The sequence below is a fragment of the Vombatus ursinus genome, unplaced genomic scaffold (genome assembly GCF_900497805.2).
Source record: "Vombatus ursinus unplaced genomic scaffold, bare-nosed wombat genome assembly UNPS02010769.1, whole genome shotgun sequence".
NCBI classification, from domain to species: Eukaryota; Metazoa; Chordata; class Mammalia; order Diprotodontia; family Vombatidae; genus Vombatus; species Vombatus ursinus.
Genome location: NW_020950547.1, coordinates 2,920,516 through 2,948,221, shown reverse-complemented (window position 1 = coordinate 2,948,221; position 27,706 = coordinate 2,920,516). Strand labels below are relative to the sequence as shown.

Sequence of the window (27,706 nt, the reverse complement as noted above, 5' to 3'; positions counted from 1 at the left end):
TTCCTTTTTAAGAGTTCCAGGATGGTCATTCATGAGGACCAAGGTGTTATCTACTTTCTTGGATTCCAGCTATGATTTGGGGTCTTTGGCCAGCAGTCATTGGTTGAGGGAGATGAGTATGTGGGCCTGGAAGGCTCTTGGGTTTATTCAATAGCTAAAAAAGGGGAGGTGAAGGTCTCCTTAAAATGTATGTCTGGGATCAGATAGTCACTTAATTGTGAAGCTATTGGGAAAAGAGGGAGAGACCTCAGCTGCTTTAAGAGGCAAAAGTAACAAATATTAAAACCCAGATACTAGTTGATCCATACTGTTAGAATTCTTAGGGAGTTCAGGAGGAATGCCAGGACAGTATCCCTGAAGCAAACTCTTAAGTGATGAATCAAGGTCTTTGCAGGGTAGTCCAAAACCTAGTGGAGCTCGTCCTCTGGGCATCACAGAAGTGCTATCAGAGCACACAGGGTGTTCAGCCATCACCTCTTCCATCCTCATGCAGAGAATCACTGTCATATCACCTCCTTTTTCAGTCATACATGTCTTTGGTAACTTTTAAGCCCCTTTTGAACAATTCTTCAATGGTAAGGTTCTGCAGTCTACTCATGATTAGCATGTGTTTCTCCATTCTCCTTTGGGTGACTTAGAATTCATTCTTTATTAACAGTCATTCCATGCTTAATCATATGGTATTACTGGAAAAACACTATTGTTAAAAAAAAAAAAAAAAGAGGCTCTATGTGAAGGAGAAGCTGGGAGTCCCAGCATTATCCTCTCCTATTCAATTCTAGGCCTAATTCAATGTCCATATGTAGTATAACTCATAATACATATTTATGGAACTCTCTCTACCCCATTCAGTACATGGCATTATAAGTCGTCCATCCAATGCAATATCATCATCTGAACAATAGGCATCCATTCTTCATCAATTTTTTTTTTCTGTGTAGACAGTTATATCAAACTCAAGATTGGTTACAAGATAGAGGCTATGATGGCCTGGGGTTTGATATCCACCAACAAGAACATCTGGAAAGTCTTATCATCTATAGGAAATCCTTCATCTATTTGTGCTATTAGATGTCCTTGTAACATGGCAAATGCCTTCAACATGTATATCCCACCTGACACTTATAATCAGAGCTGCTGAACAAAGCTATTTCTGTTTTTAACATAACATAAGATATCCTGTTGGAGTAGAGACTTTACTCATTCATTCGTTTATTTATTGTGAGGCAACTGAGGTTAAGTGACTTGCCCAGAGTCACACAGCTAGTGAGTGTTATGTGTCTGAGGCCAGATTTGAACTCAGACCTTCCTGATTCCAGGGCTGGTACTCTATCCACTGCGCCACCTAGCTGCCCTGGGGTAGAGACTTCAAAGCAATTTTTTGCTCTACTTACTCAAATGATTTTTTTTTATAACTGACAACAAGCAACGTGGAAATTGAACTTTCCAGTCAACTGCATGACCATAAGATGTTATGTTGTGGATGGAGGACCAGCTTTAATTGAAGTCAGGAAGAACCAGGTTCAAATTATGTCTTTTAGCACACAGTGGCTAGAAGATAGTCACATCCAGGGGTATGCTAGTAAAAGTTTCACAACTGTTTCTGTCCCTTCCCCCTAAATGTATATACAATACACTCTTAAGTTTAATTTGCATTATTAACATTTTCTTCCTAAAGAAAGGTTCAACAACATCTTTTCATTTCATACCAATCAATTTCTTATCTAATCCCTCAACCCCCTTACAACAAAGCCAAATGGTTGAACAAAACCAACCAATACATCAAACTAGCTTGACTTCGTATCCAATATTCAGCATTTATTGAGAGGAAGAAGATGGTATTTTGACATCTGTGCCCCTGAAACCAATAATGGCCACTGAACTTGAGTTCAACTGCCTTTTGGTATTTTCGTTTACATTACTTTGTCAACAATATGTATATCGTTCCCTTGGTTAATCTTTCTCTGATCTGAAGCAGTTCACAGAAGTCCTCCTGAGTTTTCTTGAACTATTTATAATTTCTTAAGACATAAAAATGTTTCATTACATTCATATGCTGCAGTTTGTCTAACCATTCCCCCAATCAAAAGGAACCTACTGAGTCTTGTTTGTTTGAGGTTTTGTTTTTGTTTTATTTTGTTTTTTTGCTACTACCAAAATTAGTGTGTCAATTACTTTCACAAAATTGGTAAAAAGAATAAAGCAGACATATAAGTTGAGTTATATTTTCCCAAATGCCTTTTTCAGTGTTAATAATGAATGTGCATGTTTGTATTCTTCCCTCTTTTAGATACCATGTAAATCAATTCCTCAACACTGTCAAAAATGTGTCATTTACACCAAGATTTCCTTTGAGTACAGTAAGCTAATTCTTCCTACTCTGTTTTCTTCAACATCTTTTCTACCTGCTTATGCAACATATTAGGGACCATAAGGTTGGGGTTTGTTTTATTCTGCTTCGTTTTTGGCCAGGACCTGTAATTTCAATAATATGGGGAAATTTGGGTGAGGAAATTATCTCTAACAATGGAAATCAGCAACTATTCTGAAACTTATAGTATTAAAAGATTCAGATTAATACTGATAGTATCAAAGATTAAGTGGCTTGCCCAGGGTCTCTATGTGTCAGAGGTGGGACCTGAACTTGGGTCTTCTATACCCCATATGGGGTCGCGACCCACAGTTTAAGAAGCGCTGAAGGGATTGCAAGTGGAAATTAAGAAGCCCTGTTTACCATGTTGGTTATTATGATGTGAATTATTTAAATCAATCAAAAATAACTACTGAACATACTTTTATCTGCACAATGAGAAAGTTGGGCTAGAAGGCCTCTGGGGTCCCTATGATCTTCTCATCTACTGTGTGCACAAAGCCAGGTGTTGTAGCGCCCAAGACAAGAAGCACAAGATGTGGTCTCTGCTCTTTAGAAGCTTATGACTGATTACGTGGTGAGATAAGGCAAACCTCTAAAAAGCTGTGAGCACGTCCAGATCGTTATTAGCCAAGGAGCGAGTGGAAGGAAAGTCTGTGGGGACCTCTACCATCACAGCTGAGGACAGTGACAGAGATGGCTTATCACACTGTGGCTCATGGCATGTACGCAGGCACATATGCACACACACCATACACACCTCTCCCCACCACTTCAGACCAGGTACACACACCATTACAGCTTTTCTAAACCATGTATTTCTTAAGGCAGACACAAGCAACACAGTGACAACCATTTCTACTGAAGGAGATGGTTTTGTCCCTTACTGCTCCCTCCACTAATTAATAAATTGTTACTTTGCTTGTTAGTTTGCTAACACCTTACATACCCCGTGACACCTTTGCCTAAAATTATCTTTTTAGTATTATTTTTAAAATATCAATTTTAAAAATCCCTTAACCCAAAATGCTAATAATCCTATATAATTAAGCTATTCAAAGTTGTCATCTCTTCTCTTATAAAATGGGAACATTTTATTGGGAACGTGATTTATTACAAGGAAAAATGTACATGGTCATCATGTTCCTGAAGGCCACTGGTGAAATGGACTTCCAAGAGAACTAACACAATTCACTCTGGCTCAAAGGAGGGTAGCTGTTGGCAGGCTGCTCCCTCTCAGCAATGGAACAATAACTATGCCAATGTTAGATAATGGAGAGCGGCAAGAGCCAAAACATCATAATAGGAACTTGAAGAGATGGTTAGAGATAGCTGGAGAGGTTTAGAGAAAAAATCATGAGAAAGCTTTACCCATGTCAACTGAGAAAACTAGAGAGGTGTGATGATTTTATCCTAACAATAGTGATCAATGCCCCTGGACAGAAGGCAGTAATTGTGGCTTTCTCACCTTGGCTCTTTTTCTGGCATGCCCATGGTTGGAAGCCCGTCTCTGCAAAGAAGGGGAAAGAAATAATTAAAGGCAAAATCAACACTTGGGTAATTATCTTCTGGCTCAACCGAGAAAATCTATAGCTGTGGGAACTATTCAAGAAGCACCTAGGCCATCATGAGAGTCAGAGATACTAGAATGGTAACTGTAGCACACTCTCCAAACTTGCAATTTTACTCTTGAAACAATAAAGCATCCAGAATTAAATGGCTACCCCACATGCCAAGAATGACCTGCTATGGCCAAGGCATTTAACCTATCAGAACTCAAAGTTCCATCTATGTACAAGAGGAATAATAATGATGATTACTACAGCAGTGCACAGACTACCTGGGATTAGCACGGCATCGACGGCCAGGAATGTGTGCCTCTACTAACCTGATTCAGAACATCCAACCTTGACCAGATAAAACTAAACTGAGCTGGTTTCCCCAGCTGGCTTTCATGCCATATACATTTCATTGCTTTCTTTTGTAATATTTTTAATTTTATGGTTTTTAAGAATAAATATTAATCCAAGGAAATGTGTAAAAGTTGTTGCTCTAAAATAACAACTTTAATGACGGTTAAGAGATATCGCTGCAGCTGCTGGTGTGGGAAAGTCAAGTTCAAGTATGCCAACAATGAGATAGAATAGCTAGACTGAATCATATTAGAAAGTATGGTCAAAAATAAGGGTTGGGGAGATGGGGAAGGAAGGGAGTAGACACAATGCCAAGGACTAAAAAACTACTGCTATACAACAGCTTAACTAATCCTCAGAAAACAAAGACCTTCTGAGGGTTCTAACAGCTGAAGAGGTTGTTCCTGATTCCTCTACAGTACAATGCAGGGTTCCTGAAAATAAAACACCAAGAAGAACAGTTTAATAAGAAAAAATGCTGTTCGACATTACTATGAAGAAAAGATGCTTGTCACAGATGAGACAATCCAAAGACTGGAGCACTAAAGACAGGAAATGTAATTTTTACCAATAAAACTTATTTTTTTATTCAATCTTATACCAAAATTATCAAAAATAGTTCAGGTAAACCTATAAGATCTGGGTATGATATGAGACTATAAAACATTCACAAATATCCCTAAAATGTTTTGGGAATTTTTTTTATATCTGGTGGCCTTATAAATCTTGTCCCTATTGAGAAAACAAACTATGATAAACATATTGATATACTGAGAAGGTGACTTGTTCCAGAATTATAGAAATTCCCAAATGTAAATGGAGTACATCATGGCAACCTACCAGGCCATACAACATGAAAGATTAAAAAATTTACACAAATGATGAAGAGAAATATGTTTCGATGGCCTAGAAATAGGTCTAATTTAAACCCCATTAAATTTATGAACTATAATAATCAAGGTTAGACCTGGAAAAGTATGTTTAATAACAGATCATATAAAACATATTAAATGGATTCAAATTTGCAAGAATAAAAGCTTTTTCCCAACTGACAAATAAAACATATGAACAGACATTTTTCAAAGGAAGAAATCCCAGATATCAATAGCCATATTTTTCAAAATGCTCCTAATAACTGATAATTAAAGGAATACAAGTTAAAGCAATTCTGAGGTTCCACCTCACATCCATGAGATTGGCAAAGTTGACTAAAAAAAGGGAAAATGACAAATCTTGGAGGGGCTGTGGAAAAAACAGGCATATTAATACATTCATAGTGTAGCTATGAATTAGTTCAGCCATTCAACAAAGCTATTTAGAACTATATCCAAAAGGTTACTATACTTTGCCCTTGAGATACCACTACTAGGCCTATACTTTTTTGATCATAAACCATGCCAATAAACTCTAGACACAAACATTGGAGTCAAGATACAATTTGAGACATATATTTTTTCAGATGTGGCTAATGATGGAATTTGTTTTATTTAAACATATCTGTTATAAGGGCCTTGCTTTTCTTTTTTGTCAACAGGCCAGGGGAAGGGAGGAAGGAGAGCAAATGAATTTTTTTTAATTCATTTATTTTTAATTATCAACAATCACTTCCATAAGCTTTTGAGTTTTAAATTTTTCTCTTCCTCCCTCACCACCTCCCTCCCCAAGATGGCGCACAATTCGATATAGGTCATACATATATAATGAATTTTTATTAAAAAAAATTAAATCAGAAGACTAAAAGAAATACAGCAAAAGGATGTCATATTGCATAATGAAAGCTTTTTTTTTTTAAGGACGTAAAATCACAAAGTTTATAAGGTAATACACTTAATTAACTCTGTTGCAGTCAATTTGCCCACCACTGCACCTTCCTTAGATGGTTATTGTGAGGTTCAAATAAGTATATAAAGTCAAATGGCCATTCCAAGGCTCCAACAATTATCATGAAAAAGTCATTTAACTTCTCTAAAGTCTGAGATTCTATAACTATAAAACAGAAATAATAACACTTATACTACCTACTTCACAGATTTATTTTGGCCAAATATTTTATGAACTTTAAAAAACTATGTAAACGAGATTTTCACGTAATCAGAATTGACCATTTTATCTCCTACATATTCTGTTTTTTTGTTTTGTTTTGTTTTGTTTTTTTGCTTTTTTGGTGAGGCAATCAGGGATTAAGTGACTTACCCAGGGTCACACAGCTAGTAAGTGTCAAGAATCTGAGGCTAGATTTGAATTCAGGTCCTCCTGACTCAAAGGCTGGAGCTCTATTCCCTGCACCACCTAGCTGCCCCCATCTTCTACATTTTCTATTCCTAAATATGAGATTGTATTCGTTTGACTAGGCCATTTAAAACAGGATTCATCAATCAGGAGCTCATAAAAGTATTGGTTTTGTTCTGCAGATCCCGACCTATCAATGACTACAAAACATTTGTTAAAAACTTAAAATTTATTTTTCTATAGGAATAGTGGTATTATGTCAGTCTATAAAAGTCTATTTTTTTTATCCTGTAACATACCTGAAGTGTGGCACAAATATTACTTAATCAACAATTATGGCAACGCTTTTATGGGCAAATTTTTTTGAAGTAAAAAATAAGAGGAAACAAAGTAGGTGTCCAACCATGGTGGAATGGCTAAGAAAACTGGTACACAGAATATTACTTTGCTATTAAAAAAGTGACAAAGATAAAGAATTCAAAGAAACATGGGAAGACTTATATGAATTGATACAAAGTAAAGTAAGCAGAATCAGAAAAATATTATATATAATCACTATAATATAAATTGAAAGAACAAAAAAATAACACTGAATGCTGAGCAACTGAAATGCCCAAGTTTGGCCCTGGGGAAGTTGAGAAGATGTACCTCCCTTTCCTTTAATGGAGAGGATGAGGACCATGGGTGTGGAAATGTTGTATATATAGTCTGATTAAGTTTATATGTTGCCTAATTTTGTGGAATTTTTCCCTCCCTTTTTTCATTATTTATTACAAAGGATGTATTTCTGGGAAAGGGCATACTGAGAAGGGTGCAGATACAGAACCTTACTGGGTCAACAGAACAGAGTTGGTGGCAGGGAAACAATTCTATGAAAGTGCATTTAGTATTCCAAATAGAGATGCCAAAAACATCTCCAATAGTCCAACAACTGAGAGGTGTTACCCCATTCTTCACCCTCTGCAAGATACTGGCTGTCAAGATAGAAGAGACAGGTTCTGTTCCCACAAAGGTTCCAATTTTTGTGGGAAGTCTCCCTAAGTAGTGACTCCGATAGGAATGCAGGCTCCTAAAGGGTGGTGGCCAGACCTTCAAGGGTATTGGTTCCTTCAGGAAGCAATGAAAATAGTATTGATACAAAAGCTTCTGCAGCTTCCACAACAGTACGGAGAGGTGAGGAAGGCTGCAGTATCTGCTTATGTGTATATTATGCATAAGATGGATTTTTGTAAGTAAAAGACTACACAAACTCTACTTGCTTCCTGGCCCACACAATAAAGACATTAGCATTGTTTACAATGACCTCTTGGGAAAAGAATAACTTAGTCATAAGAGCTAATTTAAATATATCTTTCACCATTATATGACAAGACATAATTAAGCATTCACTGCTTATCTATTTTAAGGATTCATTAATGGTATCTGGAGTCAGTGACTAGAGGAGTAGGTAAATATTTGCTGACATGGAATTTGTCTTTATTACCACAGTCAGAGAGGAGAAAAGGAACAGATAACAGGGAGATGGGGAAAGAAAGACAAAGGGAGAACAGAGTGAGGAACCTGTACAGGGACCTGGCCCATACCAGGTAATTTCATAGGGGTAAATGTAAAATCTTCATCAACTTCATAAGATGGGAGAGGTGTAGCTAGAAAAAGATCAGGATTGTCTCAGTGGCCTGTAAACTCAATATGAAGCAACAATGATAAAGCAGACAAGAAAGCTTGTGCAATTTTAGACTGCAATAAGAGTTGTAAAATTTACATGAATAAAGAGGTCAGATCACACTGGGAGTACTCAATTAAGTTCTGGGAAGGAAGGAAACTAGTAACCTTGGAGAGTTTACAGTAGTACAAATAGGATTGTGAAGGGCTTCAAGTTCATGACATATGAGGAGCAGCTGAATTTGGAGTTTTTACCTTGGAGATGAGAAGACAGAGGGGAAACCTAAGAATAGTTCTCTAAGTATCTGAAGTACTGTTATGCAGAAAAAAGTATTTATTAGGGACAGCTAGGTGGCGCAGTGGATAGAGCTCCAGTCTTGGAGTCAGGAGGACCTGAGTTCAAATCTGGCCTCAGACATTTGACACTTACTAGCTGTGTGACCTTAGGTAAGTCATTTAACCCCATTGCCTAGCCACCTCCAAAAAAAAAAAGTATTTATTGTTCTGCTTAACTCAAATAGGCAGAAAAAAAAACAATGGGCAGGAAGCAGTGAGGCGGCAAATTTATGTTTGACGTGAAGATACATAATTAGACCTATTCAACAATAAAATGGGTGCCTAAGAAGACAACAATAATAAAAACTAGCATTTATATGGTGCTTTACAGTTTGCAAAGCACTTTACAAATATTATTGTATTCCCATAATTACCCTGGGAGGTAGATACTACTATTATTCCCATCTTACAGATGAGGAAATTGAGACTTACAGAAGTTGAGTCACTTGCCCAGCACCCCACAGCTAACGTGTCTGAGGCTAGATCTGACCTCAGACACACGACTAGCATTCGAGTCACTGTGTCATCTAGTGGCCTCTAAGGCCACTGGATCCTATCATCTGAGGTCCTCTGGAAAAAACTGGGTGAGCATTTGTGAGACAGAAAGTACTCTTTTTCAAGTATCAGTTGGATCAGATGGCCATTGAGGTCCCTTACAAATCTGAAATTCTTTGATTCTGTAAAGCACAAAAGAAGGAAAACAGCCGGTAAACCAAAATGTTTCAAAGACAAACTTAGTCTTTTATAAATGTCCACAGAAATTATGTTTCTATAGACAATCTTAGTACTTCTAGAAGGCTGACTACATTCCTCCTTTTTCTTAATTTTAAACAGTATCAGCAGTTTGAAAAAAAATGATTTCTCTCCTTATTAGAGAGACTATTATTTCTCCAAAGCAGAAAAGGAAATGGCTGATTTTAATTGGGCTTGGTCAATTAATCAAGAAGCATTTATCACACACTTACATACCAGGCTTGATTTAAGGCACTGAGGCTACAAAAACAAAAAAATTAGGCTGGCTGGAAGCAGGTTGTGAAGGGTTTTAAACAGCATGTGATTCTAGAGAACAGGGAGGTGCTGGACTTAATTAAGCACTCTGGAATATGGACTAGAGAGGGTCAAGACTTAGGGCAGGAAGACGCATTAAAAGACTATTTCAATAGTCCAGAAGAAGAAGAAGGATAAGGACCTGAATAAAGGTTAACAGCCATGTGAGCAGACACAAGAGGACCAATACGAGAGATGCTATCGAGGTAGAAACAACAAGATTTGACAACAATTAGCTATATGGGATGAGGGAGAACAAAGAGTCAAGGATGATTCCAAGGTTGTGAACCTTGGGTATTAAAGAATGATGGTATTATCGACAATAACACAAGAACTAGAAAAAAAGGTAGTATGTGTGGGGGAGGGGGAGAGGTGTCAAAGATAATGAGTTCTGTTTTAGACTTCTTAAGTTAGAGATGCCTATATGACATCTACTTTGAAACACCCAATAGTCAGTGAGTGATTCTATTAATTGAGTTCAAAAAAGAGACCAGGACTGGAACTATTAGATATGGGGTCATCTATGTAGAGATGAACCCACAGAAATTGATAAGGTCACTGAAAGAATATATAGAGAGAAAAGAAGTTCCAGGACAGAGCCTAGGGGCATACTCACAGTTAGAAAGAGGAATATCAACAATGATTCAGAAAGAATTCTGAGAAGGATCAGTCAGACAGGTAGAAGAATAACTAAGAAAAAGTAGTTACAAAAATCCAGAAAAAGCCACAAGATTTTGTAAGTGACCATTGGTAATTTTGGAGCAATTTCAGGTGAATGATAAAGCTGGAAGCCAGGAGTTGCAAGGGGTTGAGAAGTGAGTGAGAAGATGTAGAGAGGAGAATTTTTTCTATAAGGATGACTGTGAAAAGGAATAAAGATATAGGATTACAACTTAACAAGACAATAGGAAATTTTTAGGGCTAGGGAAAATCTTGGTATGTTTGGAGTTATCAGGGGAGGAGCCAAAATAAAGAGAGAGATTCAGTCAGTCAACACACATTTATTAAGCACCTACTATGTGCCAGGTATACAAAAAGAGGCAAAAGGCAGCCTCTGCCCTCAAGGAGCTCACAATCTAATGGAAGAGACAATCAGCAAACAAATATGTACCAACAAGACATATAAACATAATGATGAAATAACGAAATGAGGGAAGGGACTCGTGTTAAGAGGTTGGGATAGACTTCTGGTAGAAAATTTTAGCTAGGACTTAAAGGAAGCCAGAAAAGCCAGCAGGTGGAGAGAGGAGTGACAGAATTTCAAGCATGGGTACAGAGAGAGAAAATGTTTGGAGCTGAGAGATGGAGTGTCTTGTTTAAGGAACAGCAAGGAAGCCAGTGTCACTGTATCAAAGAGTACATTTCAAGGAATAAGGTATAAGACAACAGAAAGGAACGAAGGAAGGAAGGTTGGTTAAAGTTACGAAGGGGCTTTGAATTCCAAAAACTGGATTTTACATTTGATCCTGGAGGCAACATGGGAGCCACTGGAGTTGGTGGGTGGGGAGAGTGGTGTTAACATACTTGTATCTGAGCTTTAGGAAAATCACTTTGGTGGTAGAATAGAGGATGGTTTGGAGTGGGCAGAGACTTGTGGTAGGCAGATCTACCTGCAGGCTATTGCAATAGTCCAAGTATAAGGACCCTGTAACAAAGATGTTGGCAGATCAGAAGAGAAAAGGGGACATATTCAAGAGAGGTTGCAAAGGTGAAATCAACAGGCCTTGGCAACAAAGAGTAAGGAGTGAAGGATGGCATGTAGGCTATGAGTGTGAGGAACTGGGAGAATGGTATTGCCCTCCATCCTAATAGGTAAGTGGTAATGGAAAAAGATTTAAGGGGAAAGAGTTCCATGATGAACATATTGAGTTTAAGATGTCTACTGAACGTCCAGTTAGAGCTATCTGAAAAGGCAGCTGGAGATGTGAGATTGGAAGTCAGCTAAGAAGTTGGAGGAGGATAGGTATATTTGAGAATTATCAGCATAGAAACGGTCATTAAATCCACAGGAACTAACGAGATCATCGAACGAGGTAGCATAGAAGGAGAAGAGAAAAGACCCAAGACAGAACTCTGTAAGACACCTATAGTTAGATGGTAAGACCTGGATGAGGATCAGCAAAGGAGACTGAGGAGTGGTCAGATAGGCAGGAGGAAAACCAGGAGAATGTAGTGGCCTGAAAACCTAGAGAGAAGAAAGCATCAAGGAGAAGAGGGTGATCAAGAGATAAAGAGTGAAGAGTGAAAGAGGAGGGGCCTGAATCAAAGATACAAGCAGACGGATTGGCCTAGTTAAGGAAAAGGGACACTTCATCAAATATTGGAGGAGGAGAAAATGGAAGATGATGGCAAAAGTTCGGGAGATTTAGAGGAGAGGAGAAGGAACTCACTGTGAACAGACTCTATTTTCTCAGTAAATTATAAAGCAAATTCCTGAGAGACTGTGGGAAGGGGCTGGTGTGGGATATTTGGGAAACAAAAGCCTGGAACAGGGCTGCTATAAGGAGTAACAGAGAACCAACTGAGGAGGAGTAAAAGGAATGTCTAGCTGCTGTGATGGCCCAGTAGAGGTTAGATGATATAAATTTGTAACAGACTCAGTCAGCACAATTGTATAACTTTTTTCAGTGCTGTGCAACAGCAAATGATTTGGAATAGATGAGGCAGATAGTGGGAGTTAATACAGGGATGTGATTTGACATGGCCTAAGGAAAACAGGAGAACAGTGTAATGCTGAACTAATTTACTTCTCAAATGGGGAAGAGAGGAAAGGGAAACCAGAAAACATACTGAGAGGCTGAAGAAGTAGAGGTCATGTTGAGGATAAAGAACAGGATTAGGAATAATCAGGCATAGGATGATAGGAACGATAACAGGTTATGGTCTGAGAGTATATTTTCAGAATTCCTGAACATGGAAACAGAAGATTTGTGGTCAATGATGAGATCAAAGTGTGGTGGTCCCTGTGTCCGACTGAAGGGTTCTGACAATGCAGGTCATGGGAGATGAGGAAACTAAAGAATTGGGAGGCCAAGCTGTGTGAAGCAGTACTGTTGCTGAAATTTAGGATTACTCTTTGTAGGAGAACAGAATAGTCAGGTTAGGCTGGAACTGGTTCTGAGAACAGGTAAGTTAGTGGAAGAAAAAACAAATCTTGGAAGGAGAAGTACTATCTGGTGACAGAAATGCCCTCTTCTCTGCTCCGCAGTCAGAATTTGGGCAGAAAACAACATGGCAGCCAAGGTGTGAAACATTGCTCAATCACCTACACCAAGTGGCAATTTCAGAGCCTATTTTTGACCCAGTAAATGCTGATTGCTTTAACACAACCAGGATATGAATTTTAACACTGTGCACTAGGACAGATGCACAGTTTTGGTTGCGAGATTTTAATGACTGCAACGTTTCATGACTTGTCCTATCACAGGCTTGTGATTCTATTTTTCTTTTTCTCTTCTGAAAAATCTTAAGTATATTAGACTACAGTTAGTAACTTGGGCATATGATCAAGATGAGAGTAATTAAGCCATATACATACACAGAGATTCTGAGATCAGGAATTACGTTCTGCTCTCTTTACAAACCTCTGTATGGATCTTATTATTTTAAAAGGAAGAGGCTTTGAAAGCAAGTGAAACTAAAATATAAAAAAAGGGAAATTGGACACCTTTGACCCTACATGTGACCAGACACCTACAGATTCCTCTGGCATAACAGTGACCCTTCCAAGTAAATGCCAAGGTATACTTTCCTGGTCCCTTACCTGTGTCTCCTGCCGAATGCTAGTATCCTCACCCTCCTTCTCAATCTCTTCCTTACTTGGTGACTTGGATACAAACTTATTCTTGCTTACAGACTCTTCCACCAGCTTTTTTTCTGATTCTTTCATTATTTCCAAGGTCTCTTGAGTAGTGTTACTGTTAGACATCTTCAACAGAATATAGCAGCGTCTATAGACACCTATGGGAAGAGCAAGTACAAACGAAGCAAGGCCATGAGATAAATTCTGTATTTAAATTCCCCACGTAGAGATCTGCATTTCATATTTTGGCGTCTCCTTTGTTCTGAACAAATAGCGCTGGCTCTGGCAGCTTCCTGGGTTTACTCTCATGAAGGCCTCCCCAGCCCCCCAGCTCTCCCCAGAAAGCTCTTGCTGCACTGAAGCAACATCTGCAGCTTGAGGACAGGGTTGCCCCACTTGCTCCACTCCCAGGAAAAAGGAGGATCTACTTCGGCGCCCCCCAGTGGCTCACCTCGTGAACCTCACAGGGACCAGTCACTGTCAGGGAAGCCAGCACTGTTGCACATGCACAGGACTACAAGCAGATAATATCACTTCGCATAAAGACTCCAGATTTCTTCTCCTCAAAACAATACTTGAAGTCAAACAGGCTTGGCACCAAAAGGAGACCTTTCCCCTGTCATGGATCACTAACTATACTTCAGACCTAACTACTCTTCTTCTGAAAAGGCAAGTTTGGAAACTCAAATTCCATGTTTTGTCCCCAGTATAGCTCTGGAAACTTAACATACTAATGGGTGACAATGTCTCCTGACAACAGACATCAAAGACACTCCTTTTCCTTCTCAGATCCATCTGAAGATACAGGTAGCCCTTAAGAAATAGGTGAGGCTCAGATTCTTATAATCGAGCCATGAGCTCAGATTCTTAAAATCTAGTCACTGCTCAGATTCTTATAATCTAGCCAATAGCTTACTAATGTTCAGACTCCTTAAGGGTCTACCCAATAAGGCAGATGTTCTAATAAACCTTGTCTTTGGCTGAAGAAAAAAGAAATGGGCAAGAAGATTCAGCGCTGCATGTATTTATCTAAGAATTTATTGCTTTTGTTCACTGTGACCTAGTATGCATCCTCAGTCTGCATGAGATCCTAGCTTCCAGAGACTAGCTGAAGCTACCTGAGCTAGTGATTAGTGTTCAGGATCCCAATCAAAAAATGAAAAACTTAAAAAAAAAATGAATTGAGGAGAAAAAAATGGCCAGTATTTTCATTTGTCTTAAGTGTTCTATAAAATCTTAAACATCACCGAAACTTAGGAGCTATGCACAGGAATTGCTAATATACGATCACAAACTGGTGCTCTAAATTTGAAGAACTAGTAAAACATGAAATTCATTCCATCAATGACAGTTCTTAGCTGGACTACCTTAACAGGAACAAAGACAGCACTTTGAACATAGCACCCAGCTATGTTCATTCAAATTATTTTGTTATACTTGTTAGTATACATATCTTTCCTATTAAATATTGAGCACTTTATGAGTCAGAGACCATTTTTAAACTCATCTTTGTATCCCCTTCAGTACCTAGCAAGGTGCCTTCCATACATACATGAGATGATCAATAAATATATCTTGAATGGATAAAACCTAAGATTTGAAAGAAACTTTAGAGGTCATCTAATTCAACTTCCTTCTCAGTGGAGTAATTCCTTCTAATGGTATTTCTAAAGATGGTCAGTCTGTTCTTGAACAATTCCAAGACACATAGCTCACTACTCTGTGACAGCCCTTTCCATTGATGGATGGCTCAAACTGCTAGAAAATCCTTTTTTATAGAGCCAAAATACAGTTCCCTTTAACTTCTACCCATTAGCCATAGTTCTAACTTTCTAAAGCAACAACGAACAAGTCTAATGCCCTTTTCTACATAGCAGTCAGGTATCTGAAAATAGCAATCACGTCTCCTCATCCCAAAAGTCTGTTTTTCTCATATTGCTGTTTCAAAAAATGAAGGCCGTGAGAAAAAATACAAAGCAGCTATTTTTCTGCAGCTAAACTATCAAATAAGTATGGAATCTACTTTGTAGTTCATAGTCCTCTTCCCCTATGGTTCAGAAGAGGGTCAACAATCCAGATACCTGGTATGATGTTATGGTATTTGATATTGCCAGAATTTCTAGGCCAAAGTGCCAAGAAAAAAATTTAAATCAAGTTGTCTGGGGGACTGATGTCTATGCACTATTCTGTCATGGAGTTTGCTTTTTGTTTAGTCCTCTCTTCTAACTTCATTCCCCACCCCACCCCCCAAAAAAAGAGATACAGCCATCTCAAGCTTCCAAGAGTTCTTACTGCCTTCCTTCTTATGGGCAACAGGAAGACTAAGTAGATCTACCTATTTTTGGAACTACAGATAGTTACTTCCAAAGAACTACTGATTTCCCAAAAATGAGGAATAAGGAAGTAATAGAGAATAATGTAATGTTAAGAAAGTCTGTTTAAGTTAGTCAGCATCCATCTATCAAAGATAACCAAGAATACTGAAGACCTCAAAAACAAATTATGCTTTAAAAAACCCCGCATCCAATTGTCTCCTTAATAGCTATCCTAGTCAGAAGAACTATCCTGTTAAGCATGGTTATGTTATCCTATGCTAATCAATGCACCTTAAAAATAAGACCATTTTTAGCCCAGAACTTCTTTTTCTACAGTTCCCACCACACCCCTGGTACATATAAGAGGTCCTAAAAATACTGGTATATCTCTCAATATTAAAACAAAAACGAAAGTTACACCTTAAAATTGCATCTAAGGAATAAGATAGCTTACTATTGAAAAGATAATTCTTTAGAAGAAGAAAGGAAAACTAATAGAAGGGTAAAGATATAGAGAAATTATTTTCAAGCTTTATGGCCTATTAGGGAAGAAAAGGGGGGAGAGGGGTTTGAGGTGGAGAAGAGTGGTTCTAGGAGAGGAATGAGACTAAATAAAATGCAACCACAACAGGAACAATGCATAGCTATGAAGCCCCCAAGAGGGCCTATATATGTACCTCTTGCATCCTACTTTATGCACATTTAACACTTCAGCCAGGAAAGCAGTACAATTTCTAAAGCAGAATGTCTCCTGAGGACACTCAGCAGCTCAAAGCTGCTCACAAGGGACTGCCAGACTGCTGGGGCCAGAAGATGGGATGATAAGCAGGTAGGTGATCAGGAGCCAAGATATAGCAATCTTTTGTCAGGGAGACTGCTGCATATTCCCTATAAATTTCTGGTCTGCCAAGGTAAATGCATTCCATAGCAGAATGAGATTATGTATCCTTCCATCAACTTTCTAGGCACTGTGCCAAAAGGACATTGCACAGGAGACTCTCAGGGACAACAGGGATGGCCTGGAATTGTTTCCTTAAGAATATAGTATAGATCATATGAAGAGAGTACCAAGAAGAAATTAAGAACAACTGCTTAATGGGAAAAAACAAAAAACAAAGCAACAAAACAAAACAAAACAAAAAAAGCCTCTGTCCTATTCTATTAAATGAGCTATGGCAATATTAAGGCCTTACATCTCACTATAATCTTTTCAGACCAAGTAAAGACTATTTTTCAACTAGCCATCATGTTAAAGAGGGGGAAAAAATATAAAAAAAACAAAGTCACCAAATCTCATTCTAATGTAGCCCTCGATCCTAGACAGCGAATACAGGAAGGAGGCAGCTAGGTGGCACAGTGGATAGAGCACTGGCCCTGGAGTCAGGAGGACCTGAGCTCAAATGTGGGCCTCAGACACATAATACTCACTAGCTGTGTGACACTGGGCAAGTCACTTAATCCCAATTGCCTCACCAAAAAAAAAAAAAAAAAAAAAGAATACAGGAGGACCAAGAAGCATTATGAACACCCTGAACTTAGAGAGGTAGTTTTTGTTTAGTCCATGGGTTATGTGACTACAGGAAATAACTGAAAAAGATAAGTTCCTTTTGGGTCCTCCATTTTAAAGTTCTGAAAGAGAATAAAATATACTAGAGAGCAGTGTGCTGGAATATAAAGTACTAATGGAATGTGGTCAATTGGAACATGTGCCAACCCCTTGGGGTCTACGGGAATCAAACAAAACTAGACTTCATTAGTACTCACTCAACTGATATTAATGATGGTCCCAATATCAAATCACAAAAACAAAAAATATCCTTCTCTGTGGCTGCAAAGGAGTCACTAACTCATGGGAAAAGCCCACAGGTGCTGTTTCTATCCATAGCAATTCTTCAGGAAGGAATGAAGAAGGAGTAACTCCATTAAAATATTCTGGAAATGTACCTACTTTCCTTGCTCAATGTCTGCTATGGCTGTACTTGCCCTGAAATGAGAACTGCAGGTGCCTTGCTTAATGGACTGACACGTACGTTGAGCTTTACTGCAGTTTCTGACAGGCTCTCTGCATTGCTGGCCAAAATTGCATTTTTCAACTTCCATTAGCAAAAGGGATCAAATCTTCACCTCCCTCATAGACAGAGCACCAGGGATGGTTTTCTCCATGCTGCTCCTATTCCTATCGATTCATTCAAAGAATCCCAGAATAAAGAAGAAAACATAGACAGGGATGGAAAGATCTTAAAAGGCCATCTACTTTTCTTGCATCCTTCCCAAAGACTGAACTAAAACAAACTAACTAGAGAAGAATACATCACCACCTTATCTTTCATAGCATGGCCAGGATGTTCTTTGTAGCTAATAAAAATTTCACAGTGTATTTAAGTCCAATCCCTCCTACTCTTTTCTTATTAACCAGTATCATAGGTATATCATAGTATCTAGCATTCAAGGTAACCATGTCTGAAGTAGAGACAGCTCTATTACAATAATCCAGCACAATAAACCCATCAATCAAGAAGCATTTATTAAATACCACTTACATGCCAGTTCTGAAGAAACTGGGGCTTCAAAGATAAAAGTAAAACAGTTCCTGCCCTCAATGAGCTTACTATAAATTGGGGAAAACAACACATACACACTTAAGGACATACAAAGTAAATAAAAGGTAATTCCAGGGGGAAACACTAGCAACCGAGGTAGGGGGCAGCTGCTGAACTAAGCTGTGAATTAAACTAGGGATTCCACAATGCAGAGGAGGAGGGAGTGCATGCTAGGCATGGGAAACAAGCATAGGCAAAAAGGCACTGAGGTATATGATGTTACTGAGAAACAACAAGAAACCCAGTTTGGCTGAACCAATGAGTATATGAAAGGGAGTAACATATAATTAGGGTGGCTGGAGGCAGGTTGTGAAGGGCTTTAAAAGCCAAACAGAGGAGTTTGTATATGACTCTAGAGTTAGTAGGAAGCCACAGTGGACTTAATTGAGCAGGCAAGTGAAATGGTCACAATTGTGCTTTAGGAATATCACTATGGCAGCCCAGTGAAGTATGGATTGGAGAAGGGAAAGACTTGGGACAGGGAGATTCATTAGATTACTGCAATATTCTAGAAGAGGGGTGGTGAGAGCCATGTGATTGGAGAGAAGAGATCAAAAATTTTTTAAAGTTCTAAACCAAAAAAACCCCAAGCATTTCTATATAAACAGAATACAAAGGATTATATATGAATGAAATCATGAATTTCCACTTCATACCAGCTGCTCTTTCTTTTCGAAAGTACGTGGCAAATTCCACACATTATTTTTAAAACTCTGCTTGTCTGATTTTTGTACTGAATTTTCTTTGGGTCTCTTCTGCCCATTTAAAAAAGTTTCAATGGCTTTCTTTTATTGGTATCATTATTGCTAACTTTTTTCTCCCTCTCACCCTAACCCCATTAAAACTGAGACAAAGGAAGAAAAAAAAAACAACAACAACTCCTGTCTTGGCTTGGAAACATGTTGGTTACTGCATTGCTCAGAGTTCTTTTAAGTCTTTCAAAGTTATTTTTCTTTGTTGCTTTCTGTACAAAAATTGTTCTACTTCAACTTAGCATCAGTTCATATTACCCAAGACTCTCTGAAATTTGTCTCTTTTCATTTCTTATGGTGCATTAATAATATTCCATTGCATTCACATACTAGGGGCAACCTAAAGCACCCACTTATATTCTAGTTCTGTTTTTCCCCCTTTTAATTTCCCCTTCAGGATCTAAATGCTTGTTTTGTTTGTGGCTGTTTGCTCCCCAGTATTATCTTCCCTCTTGATGCCCACCACCCACCTACTCCCCAACCCTACTTACTTCCATGTTGAGTTTCATGTACTTCTAGACCAAATTCTGTTTGTATATTTCTGTGTGTGTTCAGGTCTCCTTTGTTTCAATTAAGAGTAAGGTTCACCTGATGCCCACTCCCCACCCACTCCTTCCTCCATGCTTATATATTTTTCTCAAGCACCTCAACTATGAAAAATAGCAAATTCCACCACCTTATTTCTCCTTTCTACATCAGCATATTTGTCCTTTTACCATTCCTTCTTTTTTCTCTCTTCAAATCCTCAGAACAGAACCAACGGGACAGACATGAGAGTTATTGTGGAGGGAGAATCCACAACACTTGACATGAATCAATAATACTTGAGGGAAAGGGAAGTAAGGAGTCAAGGATGATTCCAAGGTTGCAAACCTGGGTGAATTTAAGAATGGTGGTGTCTTCAGTAGAAATATAGAAAGTAGAAAGAAAGGTAGGACTTGAGAGAAGTAGGGGAGGGATAATGATTCTATTTTGGACTTTTTGAGTTAGAGATGTGTAAAAGCCATTTGAAATGTCCAATAGTCAGTCAGTGATCCTATGAATGGAGCTCAAGAAAGAGACCAGGACTGGATCTATAAGATAAGGAGGTCATCTGGGTAGAGATGAACGCAAAGGAGCTGATAAGATCCTAAGAGAGTACAGAGAAAGGGGAGAAGGTCCAACATAGAACCTAGGGGCATACTCATAGTTAAAAGAAGGAACATCTTCAATGATTCAGAGAGAATGCTGAGAAGAATCAAATGGGTAGGAGGAGAACTAAGAAAGAAACCCAGAAGAAAGAAATTATCTAGGGGAAGAAGGTGGTCCACAGTGTCAAATGCCACAAAATGGTTAAGAAGAATGAAGAATGAGAAAAGGCCATAGGATTTGGCAATTATGTGAACACTGGTAACTTTAGAGAGAGCAGTTTCAAGTGAGTGATGAAGTTGAAAGTCAGATTACAAGGAGCTGAAGAGTAGGTGAAAGGAGAGGAATGATAGTAGAGAACAGAATAAAAAAAAATTTTAAATATCTTTGAAACTCTCAGGGATGTTAACTAGGACAGAACATAGCATAACAAGCATCACATAACACAGCAAACATAGCCAGAGTTATAAAATTATAAGTATAGTTTTATGGGATTGTTTTTTTTAAAGGATTTAGAGACTTTTAATGACTATGAGAGACTGACTTGATAAAGTCTTACTCATGTAATTCCACAAACCCCCCAAGTTCTTATTATAAGCAAAATATGGCTCAGCAATATCATTAATCCACGCGTGGGACTAAAGTGAGGATTGGTAGCACCATGGAGGGAAGAAGGTTATCATGATCTTGAGGCTCAAAAATTGTTAAGTTATGGAAGTGGAATAAACAACAACAAAAATTGATCAACCTACTTATTCAAACACTATAGGGAAAAGGGAACATTCTTTCATACAGTTATTAATAGTTTACAATTCTTTTGAGAATTGTTCATATAATCTGATTGCTTATCTGTTGGGGTGTGGCTTTTGATCTTATATATTATTTGTTAGTTGTTTAAATATTTTAGATACCAAGCCCTGAATTTGATACAAAGATAACATTTGATGCCTTCCCTTCTTACGTTAGATTCACTAATTTTGTTTGTGCAGAAATTTTTCAGTTTCAATATAAACAAAGTATATATAAACAATATATAACTATATAAACAATATATAAAATATAAACAAAAAAATAAGGATAAGGGGGAAATGATGTTTAAAAAGGCATTAATTTTATCTTTGGTAATTTACCTTTATCTCTTGTTTGGTTAAGAATACAATTCCTATCCATATCTGTGAAAAGCTATACAGTCTACTTCTCTTCTTTAATATTAAAGTCTTAAGTCACTGTAGAATTTATTGTGGAATATGGTATAAGGTGTTGATCTAAGTCTAATTTCAGCCAGACTTTTTTCCAGTTTCCCAACAGTTTTTATCAAATAAAACTTTCCTAGGTAATTTATATGTTCCAATTTATAGAATGAGTTCCATTATTTCTCATTTTCATTGTATAATCTGTTCCACTGATTTACCTTTCTATTTTTTAACCAATGCCAAATTGTTTTGATACTGCTACTTTACATGTTTTGAAGTCTGCAAGTACTATTCTCCCTTCATCCCTACCTCTTATTCTATTCTCTCTGATGTACCAGATCTTTTATTTTTCTTGAGTTGTGTAAAATATACCTTTGATAGCTTGACTGAACAGTATTAAAACAGTAAATTATCTTTGGTAGTATTTTTATTATATTGGCATAATGCAGTCAAGAGCCTTGAATTTTCTTCCAGCTATTTAAGTTGTTCTTTGTTTCTTTAAGGAGGACTTTATAAATATGTTTATATTAGTATTTCCTGGCTTTGGTTTAACAAAAGACAGTAATAGTTGGAAAGGTGGTAGGAAGATAAGACACACTACTTCATTGTTGGTGGAGCTGTGACAACTATTTTAAAAAGCAACTTAGAATTATGCAAATAAAATGGCTAAAATGTCCCTATCCTTTTACCCAGAGATTCCACTACCAGGTATATACCCTAAAGAGGTCATTGATAAGAAAGGTCCCATATACACCAAACTATTTATAGTAGTACTTTTTGTAATAGCAAAGAATTTGAAATAAGGTAGATACCCCTGAGCTGGAAAATGGCTGAACAAATTGTGGTACATGAATGTAATTATTACTGTGCTGTAAAAAGTATGAATATTACGAATGTGAAAATATGCTTATAAGTAGAGTCTGTATCAGATTACATGCTGTCTTGGGGGGTGGGGTTAGGGGAGAGGAGGAGAAAATTGAAAACTCAAAATCTTATGGAAATAAATGTTGAAAACTAAAAATAAATAAATTATTTAAAAAATAATGTGATGGGAAAAGGGAAAAAAATTATGAATATAATGAACACAGAAAAGCAAGAAAAGATTTATATGAACTGATAAAGTTAAGCACAGCCAAGGAAAGAGTATACAAAATGATTACAATGTAAATGGAAGAACAAGCAAAAAACAATCAAAAGTGAGTATTGCAAAATTACAAAGAACAAATATGGCTCCAAAGAAGAGATATGAGAAGACATCTTCACTCTACTCCTTTGCTGAGATGGGAGGTCCACACTACATATAATTTCAGATTTTTTCAATGTATTGAGCAGTTCTGCTTTTCTCTTCTTTTTCAATTTTATTTTCTTTTTAAACATTATTTGTTTTACAGAATGGTTCTCTGAGAAAGGAGAGAGGGAGGGATAAGGGAGAAATAATGTTTAAAAAGGCATCAATGAAATTTATTTTTAAATAAAGATGGTAATTGGGGAGTGCAGTCAAGATGGCAGGGACCACCAGAGCCCTTCCAAATTCCCCTCCAAACAACTTTAAAATAATTCCTCAAAACTAATTCTGGAGCAACAGAACCAACAAAAGGATGGGGTAAAACAATTTTCCAGCCCAAAACAACTTAAAAGGTTGGCAGGAAAAGTGTCTCACTGGGAGGAGAGTGGAGTACAGTCTAGCACAGGCTGCACCTTTGTGAGCCAGCAGCAGGCCTTGGGGGCAACTGAAAAAGCTGCGATGGCTTACAGAGCTCTCAGCCTAGCAACAGTAAAGGGGGTTGGACAACTGCTCAGAAGGAGATTATAGAGGATCCTTTGTCTGCACTGAGTAAAGGACTCTGTTTCACTGCCCTTATGCAATTCTCAGTTACAGTTTCAGGGCAAAAAGGAGCATTAGCACACTACAGTGTATGGCTGCAGGGGAACATGGACCCTGATCACAGTTTCAGGGTGAAAAAGAGTATCTGTGGTTGCTCATAGACCAGAGCATGGGCCAGGACAGCAGTGACCACACCTCTTCTTAGATCATACCACCTAAGAAGAATTAAAACTTACAGACCCCAGAAGTAGCTCTGGAAACAGCTACACAAAAGCCTGAAGCTTGGGACAGTCTTCCTTCCATGTAGGGAACAAAACCTAACTTTAACATAAAGTTAAAAGTCAAGAAATAGGCTGGGAAAAAAATGAGCAAACAACAAAAAAAGAACCCAACCATAAAAAATTACTATGGTGACAGGGAAGATCAAAACACAAACTCAAAAGAAGACAACAAAGTCAAAACAGCTATATCCAAAGCCTCAAAGAAAAATGTGAATAGAACTCAGGCCCAAAATGAATTCCTAGAAGAACTCAAAAAGGGTTTTAAAAATCAAATAAGAGAGGCAGGGGAAAAATTAGGAAAAGAAAGGAAAGTAATGCAAGAAAATCATGAAAAAAGAATCAACAGTTTGGTAAAGGAGGCCCCAAAAATACTGAAGAAGTTAGAATTATATTTGGAAAGAGGGCATGGGTATGAGTTGACCATGATGGGATGATATCTAAAAACATAAAATTAAGGGGTGAGAAAGAGAGATATACTGGAAGAAGGAAGGGAGAGGCAAAATGGGGTAAACTATTTCACATAAAAGGCATGAAATAGCTTTTACAAGAGAAGAGGAGATGGGGCAGGGGGTAGCAGAAAACACTTAAACCTTACTTTCACTGAAACTTACTCAAAGAGGGAATAATATACACACTCAATTGGGTATAGAAATCTATCCTACCCTTAGTGAAGTAGGAGGGGAGGCAGATATGAGAAGGCAGAGGAGGCTTATATAAGGGAGGGTAAATTGAGGGAGACAGTGGTTTGAGGCAAAACACTTTTGAGGAGGGACAGGGTTAAAAGGAGGGAGAGAGAAGGATAAACAAAGAGCAAAAATAGGATGGGGGGGCAGCTAGGTGGTGCAGTGGATAGAGCATGGCCCTGGAGTCAGGAGGACCTGAGTTCAAATCCGGCCTCAGACACATAACACTTACTAGCTGTGTGACCCTGGGCAAGTCACTTAATCTCATTGCCTAACCAAAAAAAAAAAAAAAAAAAGGATGAAGGGAAATACACAGTAATCATAACTATAAAAAATGTTTACAGTAAGTTTGTCTGATAAAGGCCTCATTTCTCACATATACAGAAAACCAAGTCATATTTATAAAAATATGAGTCATTCCCCAAGTGATAAATGGTCAAAGGATATGAACAGATACTTTTCAAACAAAGAAATCAAAGCTATCAATAGTCATATAAAAAGGCTCAAATTAAAACAACCCTGAGGTATCACCTCATACCTACCAGATTGGCAAATATGACAGAAAAGAAAATGACAAGTGCTGGAGACGACATGGGAAAATTGGGACACTAAAGCACTGTCAATGGAGTTGTGAACTGACCCAACCATCCTGGAGAGCAATCTGGAACTATGCTCAAAGAGCTACAAAAGTGTGCGTACCCTTTGACTCAGTTCTAGTTCTGTATCCCAGAGATTTAAAAAAAAAAAAAAAAAAAAAAGGAAAAGTACAAAAAATATTCACAGCAACCTTTTTTGTTTTGTTCTGGCTAGGCAATGGGGTTAAGTGACTTGCCCCGGGTCACACAGCTAGTAAGTGTTATGTGTCTGACGCTAGATTTGAACTCAGGTCCTTCTGAATCCAGGGCCGGTGCTGTATTCACTGCACCACCTAGCTGCCCCTAATGCTCATTGTTTCTTGTTTTTGTTTGTTTGGTTTTTTTTTAATTTTAATTTTTAGGCAATTGGGGTTAAGTGACTTGCCCAGGGTCACACAGCTAGTAAGTGTCAAATGTTTGGTCTGAGGCTGGATTTGAACTCAGGTCCTTCTGACTTCAGGGCCAGTGCTCTATCCACTGCACCACTTAGCCACCCCCTTAACAGCAACTTTTTTTGTGGTGGCAAAGCATTGGAAAATGAGGAGATGCCCATCAACTGGGGAATGGCTGAACAAGCTGTGCTATGTTATTGTGATGGAATACTACTGTGCTATAAGAAATGATGAGCAGATGGATTTCAGAAAAACCCAGAAAGACTTACATGAACTGATGCAAAGTGAAGTGGGCAAAACCAGGAGAACAGTATACACAGTAACAGCAATATGATGATCAACTGTGAATGACTTGGCTATTCTTAGAAATACAATGATCCAAGACAGTTCTGAAGGACTTATCATGAAAAATGCTATCCATCTACAGAAGAACTGATAGATTTTGAATGAAAATTGAAATATATATTTTTTAATTTTTCTTTTTTTTGAGGGGGATGTCTCTGCTTTCTTTCACATGAGTAAAATGGAAATATGTTTTATATGACTGCACATGTATAACTTATAGCAAATTACTTGTCTTTTCAATAAGGGGGAGGGGTGAGAGAACTTAGAACTCAAAATTTCTCAAAAATGAATGTTTTTATGTGTAATTGGAAAAAATTATACATTAGAATGATAAAAAGATAGTAATTCTGAAAAAAAGCAAACTTAAGTAAATTATTAATCATTTACAAATGTTGTCTAAGTTTTAGGCACAGCCTAAAAGAAGAATAAAGGATAGAAATATTACCAAGTAGTCTCTGGTTCCTTCATACTCTCAGCTCTCTAATGTGGCTGATCAGGTACTTAATTAAAATTGAATTTAACATTTATAAGATGTCTGCTATGTGTAAGGTTGAGAACACAAAGATAAACAGGTCACAGGCCTACTCTCAAGAACTGTGCAGTCACACAACTATAATATAAGGTAAGCGCAAAAGAAGTCAAGGCAAAAGGGCTAGGATAATTTTTAGTAAGGAGAGACAGAGGTCACTTTCACCTAGGGAAGTAGGGATGAGAAAAGGCATTTTGGAGGATGTGGCATCTCAGTTGGGTCCTGAAAGAAACAACTTTAATACAGAGACTAGAGAGAGGAGAAACAAAACAAGGACAGAGGGGAAAGAAGTTCATTCCTGCAACACCATGATAAATAAAACCCTAAGGAAACAGGCAAGATTGATTATGACCTCTGACTGCCACTTCAATTCCAAGCTCTTCAGACAAACCGTGTTGGTACCAATGGATCAGAATCACTTTCATTTCTCTTTTGAAATCAACAATTTTCCTATCCATTCTTACACTCTACAACTACCTGATCCAAAGACAAGTGTACTGATCCAGATAGTATCAGAGCTTATAACCCCACCCCCCAAGACGGCATGTAATCTGATATAGGCTCTACTTATAATCAGAGTTGTGTGACCCTGGGCAAGTCACTTAACCCCATTGCCTAGCCAAAACAAAAAAAAAAAAGTTGCTGTGAATATTTTTTGTACTTTTCTTCTTTTCCTTTTTTTTTTTTAAATCTCTGGGATACAGAACTAGAACTGGGTCAAAGGGTATGCATACTTTTATAGCTCTTTGAGTATAGTTCCAGATTGCTCTCTGGGTCAGTCCACAACTCCACTGACAGTGCTTTCCTGTCCCAATTTTCCCATGTCCTCTCCAGCACTTGTCATTTTCTTTTCTGTCATATTAGCCAATCTGATAGGTATGAGGTAATACCTCAAGCTTTCTATTTTGATGTTTTTCTGCCACTAGAGTGGCACACAAACCCCTGTTTGTCTTAATACACTTCCAATCCAGCCAGTATGGAAAGGGACAGCCAATCACACTCTATTATCTTTATTTCCTTAAGATAAGACAACTATCAGCTGAAAGAAAGGTCATACACATAGGCATTAAACAGATTTCATGCTTTGGGAAACAGAATATTTTTCTTTACACGTAATGGATTAACTGAGTTATAAGGTGGTGGTGGAGGGAGAAGTTTCCTCTCAAAAAGACATTTAATGTTTTGTTAATGGCTCACTTCTATGGACTCAGGTATGGGTCAAATCAGAACTTTGCAAACTTATTTGGCCTACCACTCCCTTTTAAAAAAAAAATGTACTCAGCGCCCCCTGGAAATCTACTTTCTTTAACCCTTTAGCAGTTTTTTTTTAAAAAATTTGCATTATTTCAAGAAAATATAAAATACCTATATATTTTTTAAATGATGCGTCTTAAATTTAATAATTTATTGTAATTTTGTGAGGGTTTTCCTGCATTGAAATTTTAATGATACAAAATTGCTAACACTTGCTGGTTAAGACCTGTCAGCAGACTTGACCACTGATGGGTTATAACTTGTACTTTGTGCGTTTATTTTTTAATTATGACGTTTAATCACTTTTAATCACTTTAATCACACAAAAGTGTTTAATCACTATGACTTTAACTGTTACACAACAGATAAAATAAGTACAAATGGTTTTTCAAAATTTTCCTTATGTTTCTACTG

The 27,706-nt window shown here is 37.7% G+C and overlaps 1 protein-coding gene across 5 annotated transcripts in view; it reads right to left on the bottom strand.

The window, feature by feature from the left end:
• Positions 1–27,706, bottom strand: part of R3HDM2 (R3H domain containing 2) — a 149,632-nt gene that overhangs the window by 43,225 nt on the left and 78,701 nt on the right. For 4 of the 5 annotated variants that reach the window (XM_027855027.1, XM_027855028.1, XM_027855030.1 and 1 more), the window contains exons 2-3: positions 13,322–13,518; positions 3,840–3,881 (exon numbers count right to left, since the gene is read on the bottom strand). In XM_027855027.1, the coding sequence (XP_027710828.1) occupies positions 3,840–3,881; positions 13,322–13,486 (207 nt within the window). In that variant the 5' untranslated portion in view covers positions 13,487–13,518. Of the gene's footprint in view, positions 1–3,839; positions 3,882–8,943; positions 9,189–13,321; positions 13,519–27,706 lie in introns of those variants that run through there. The other variant, XM_027855029.1, reaches the window with a different exon arrangement.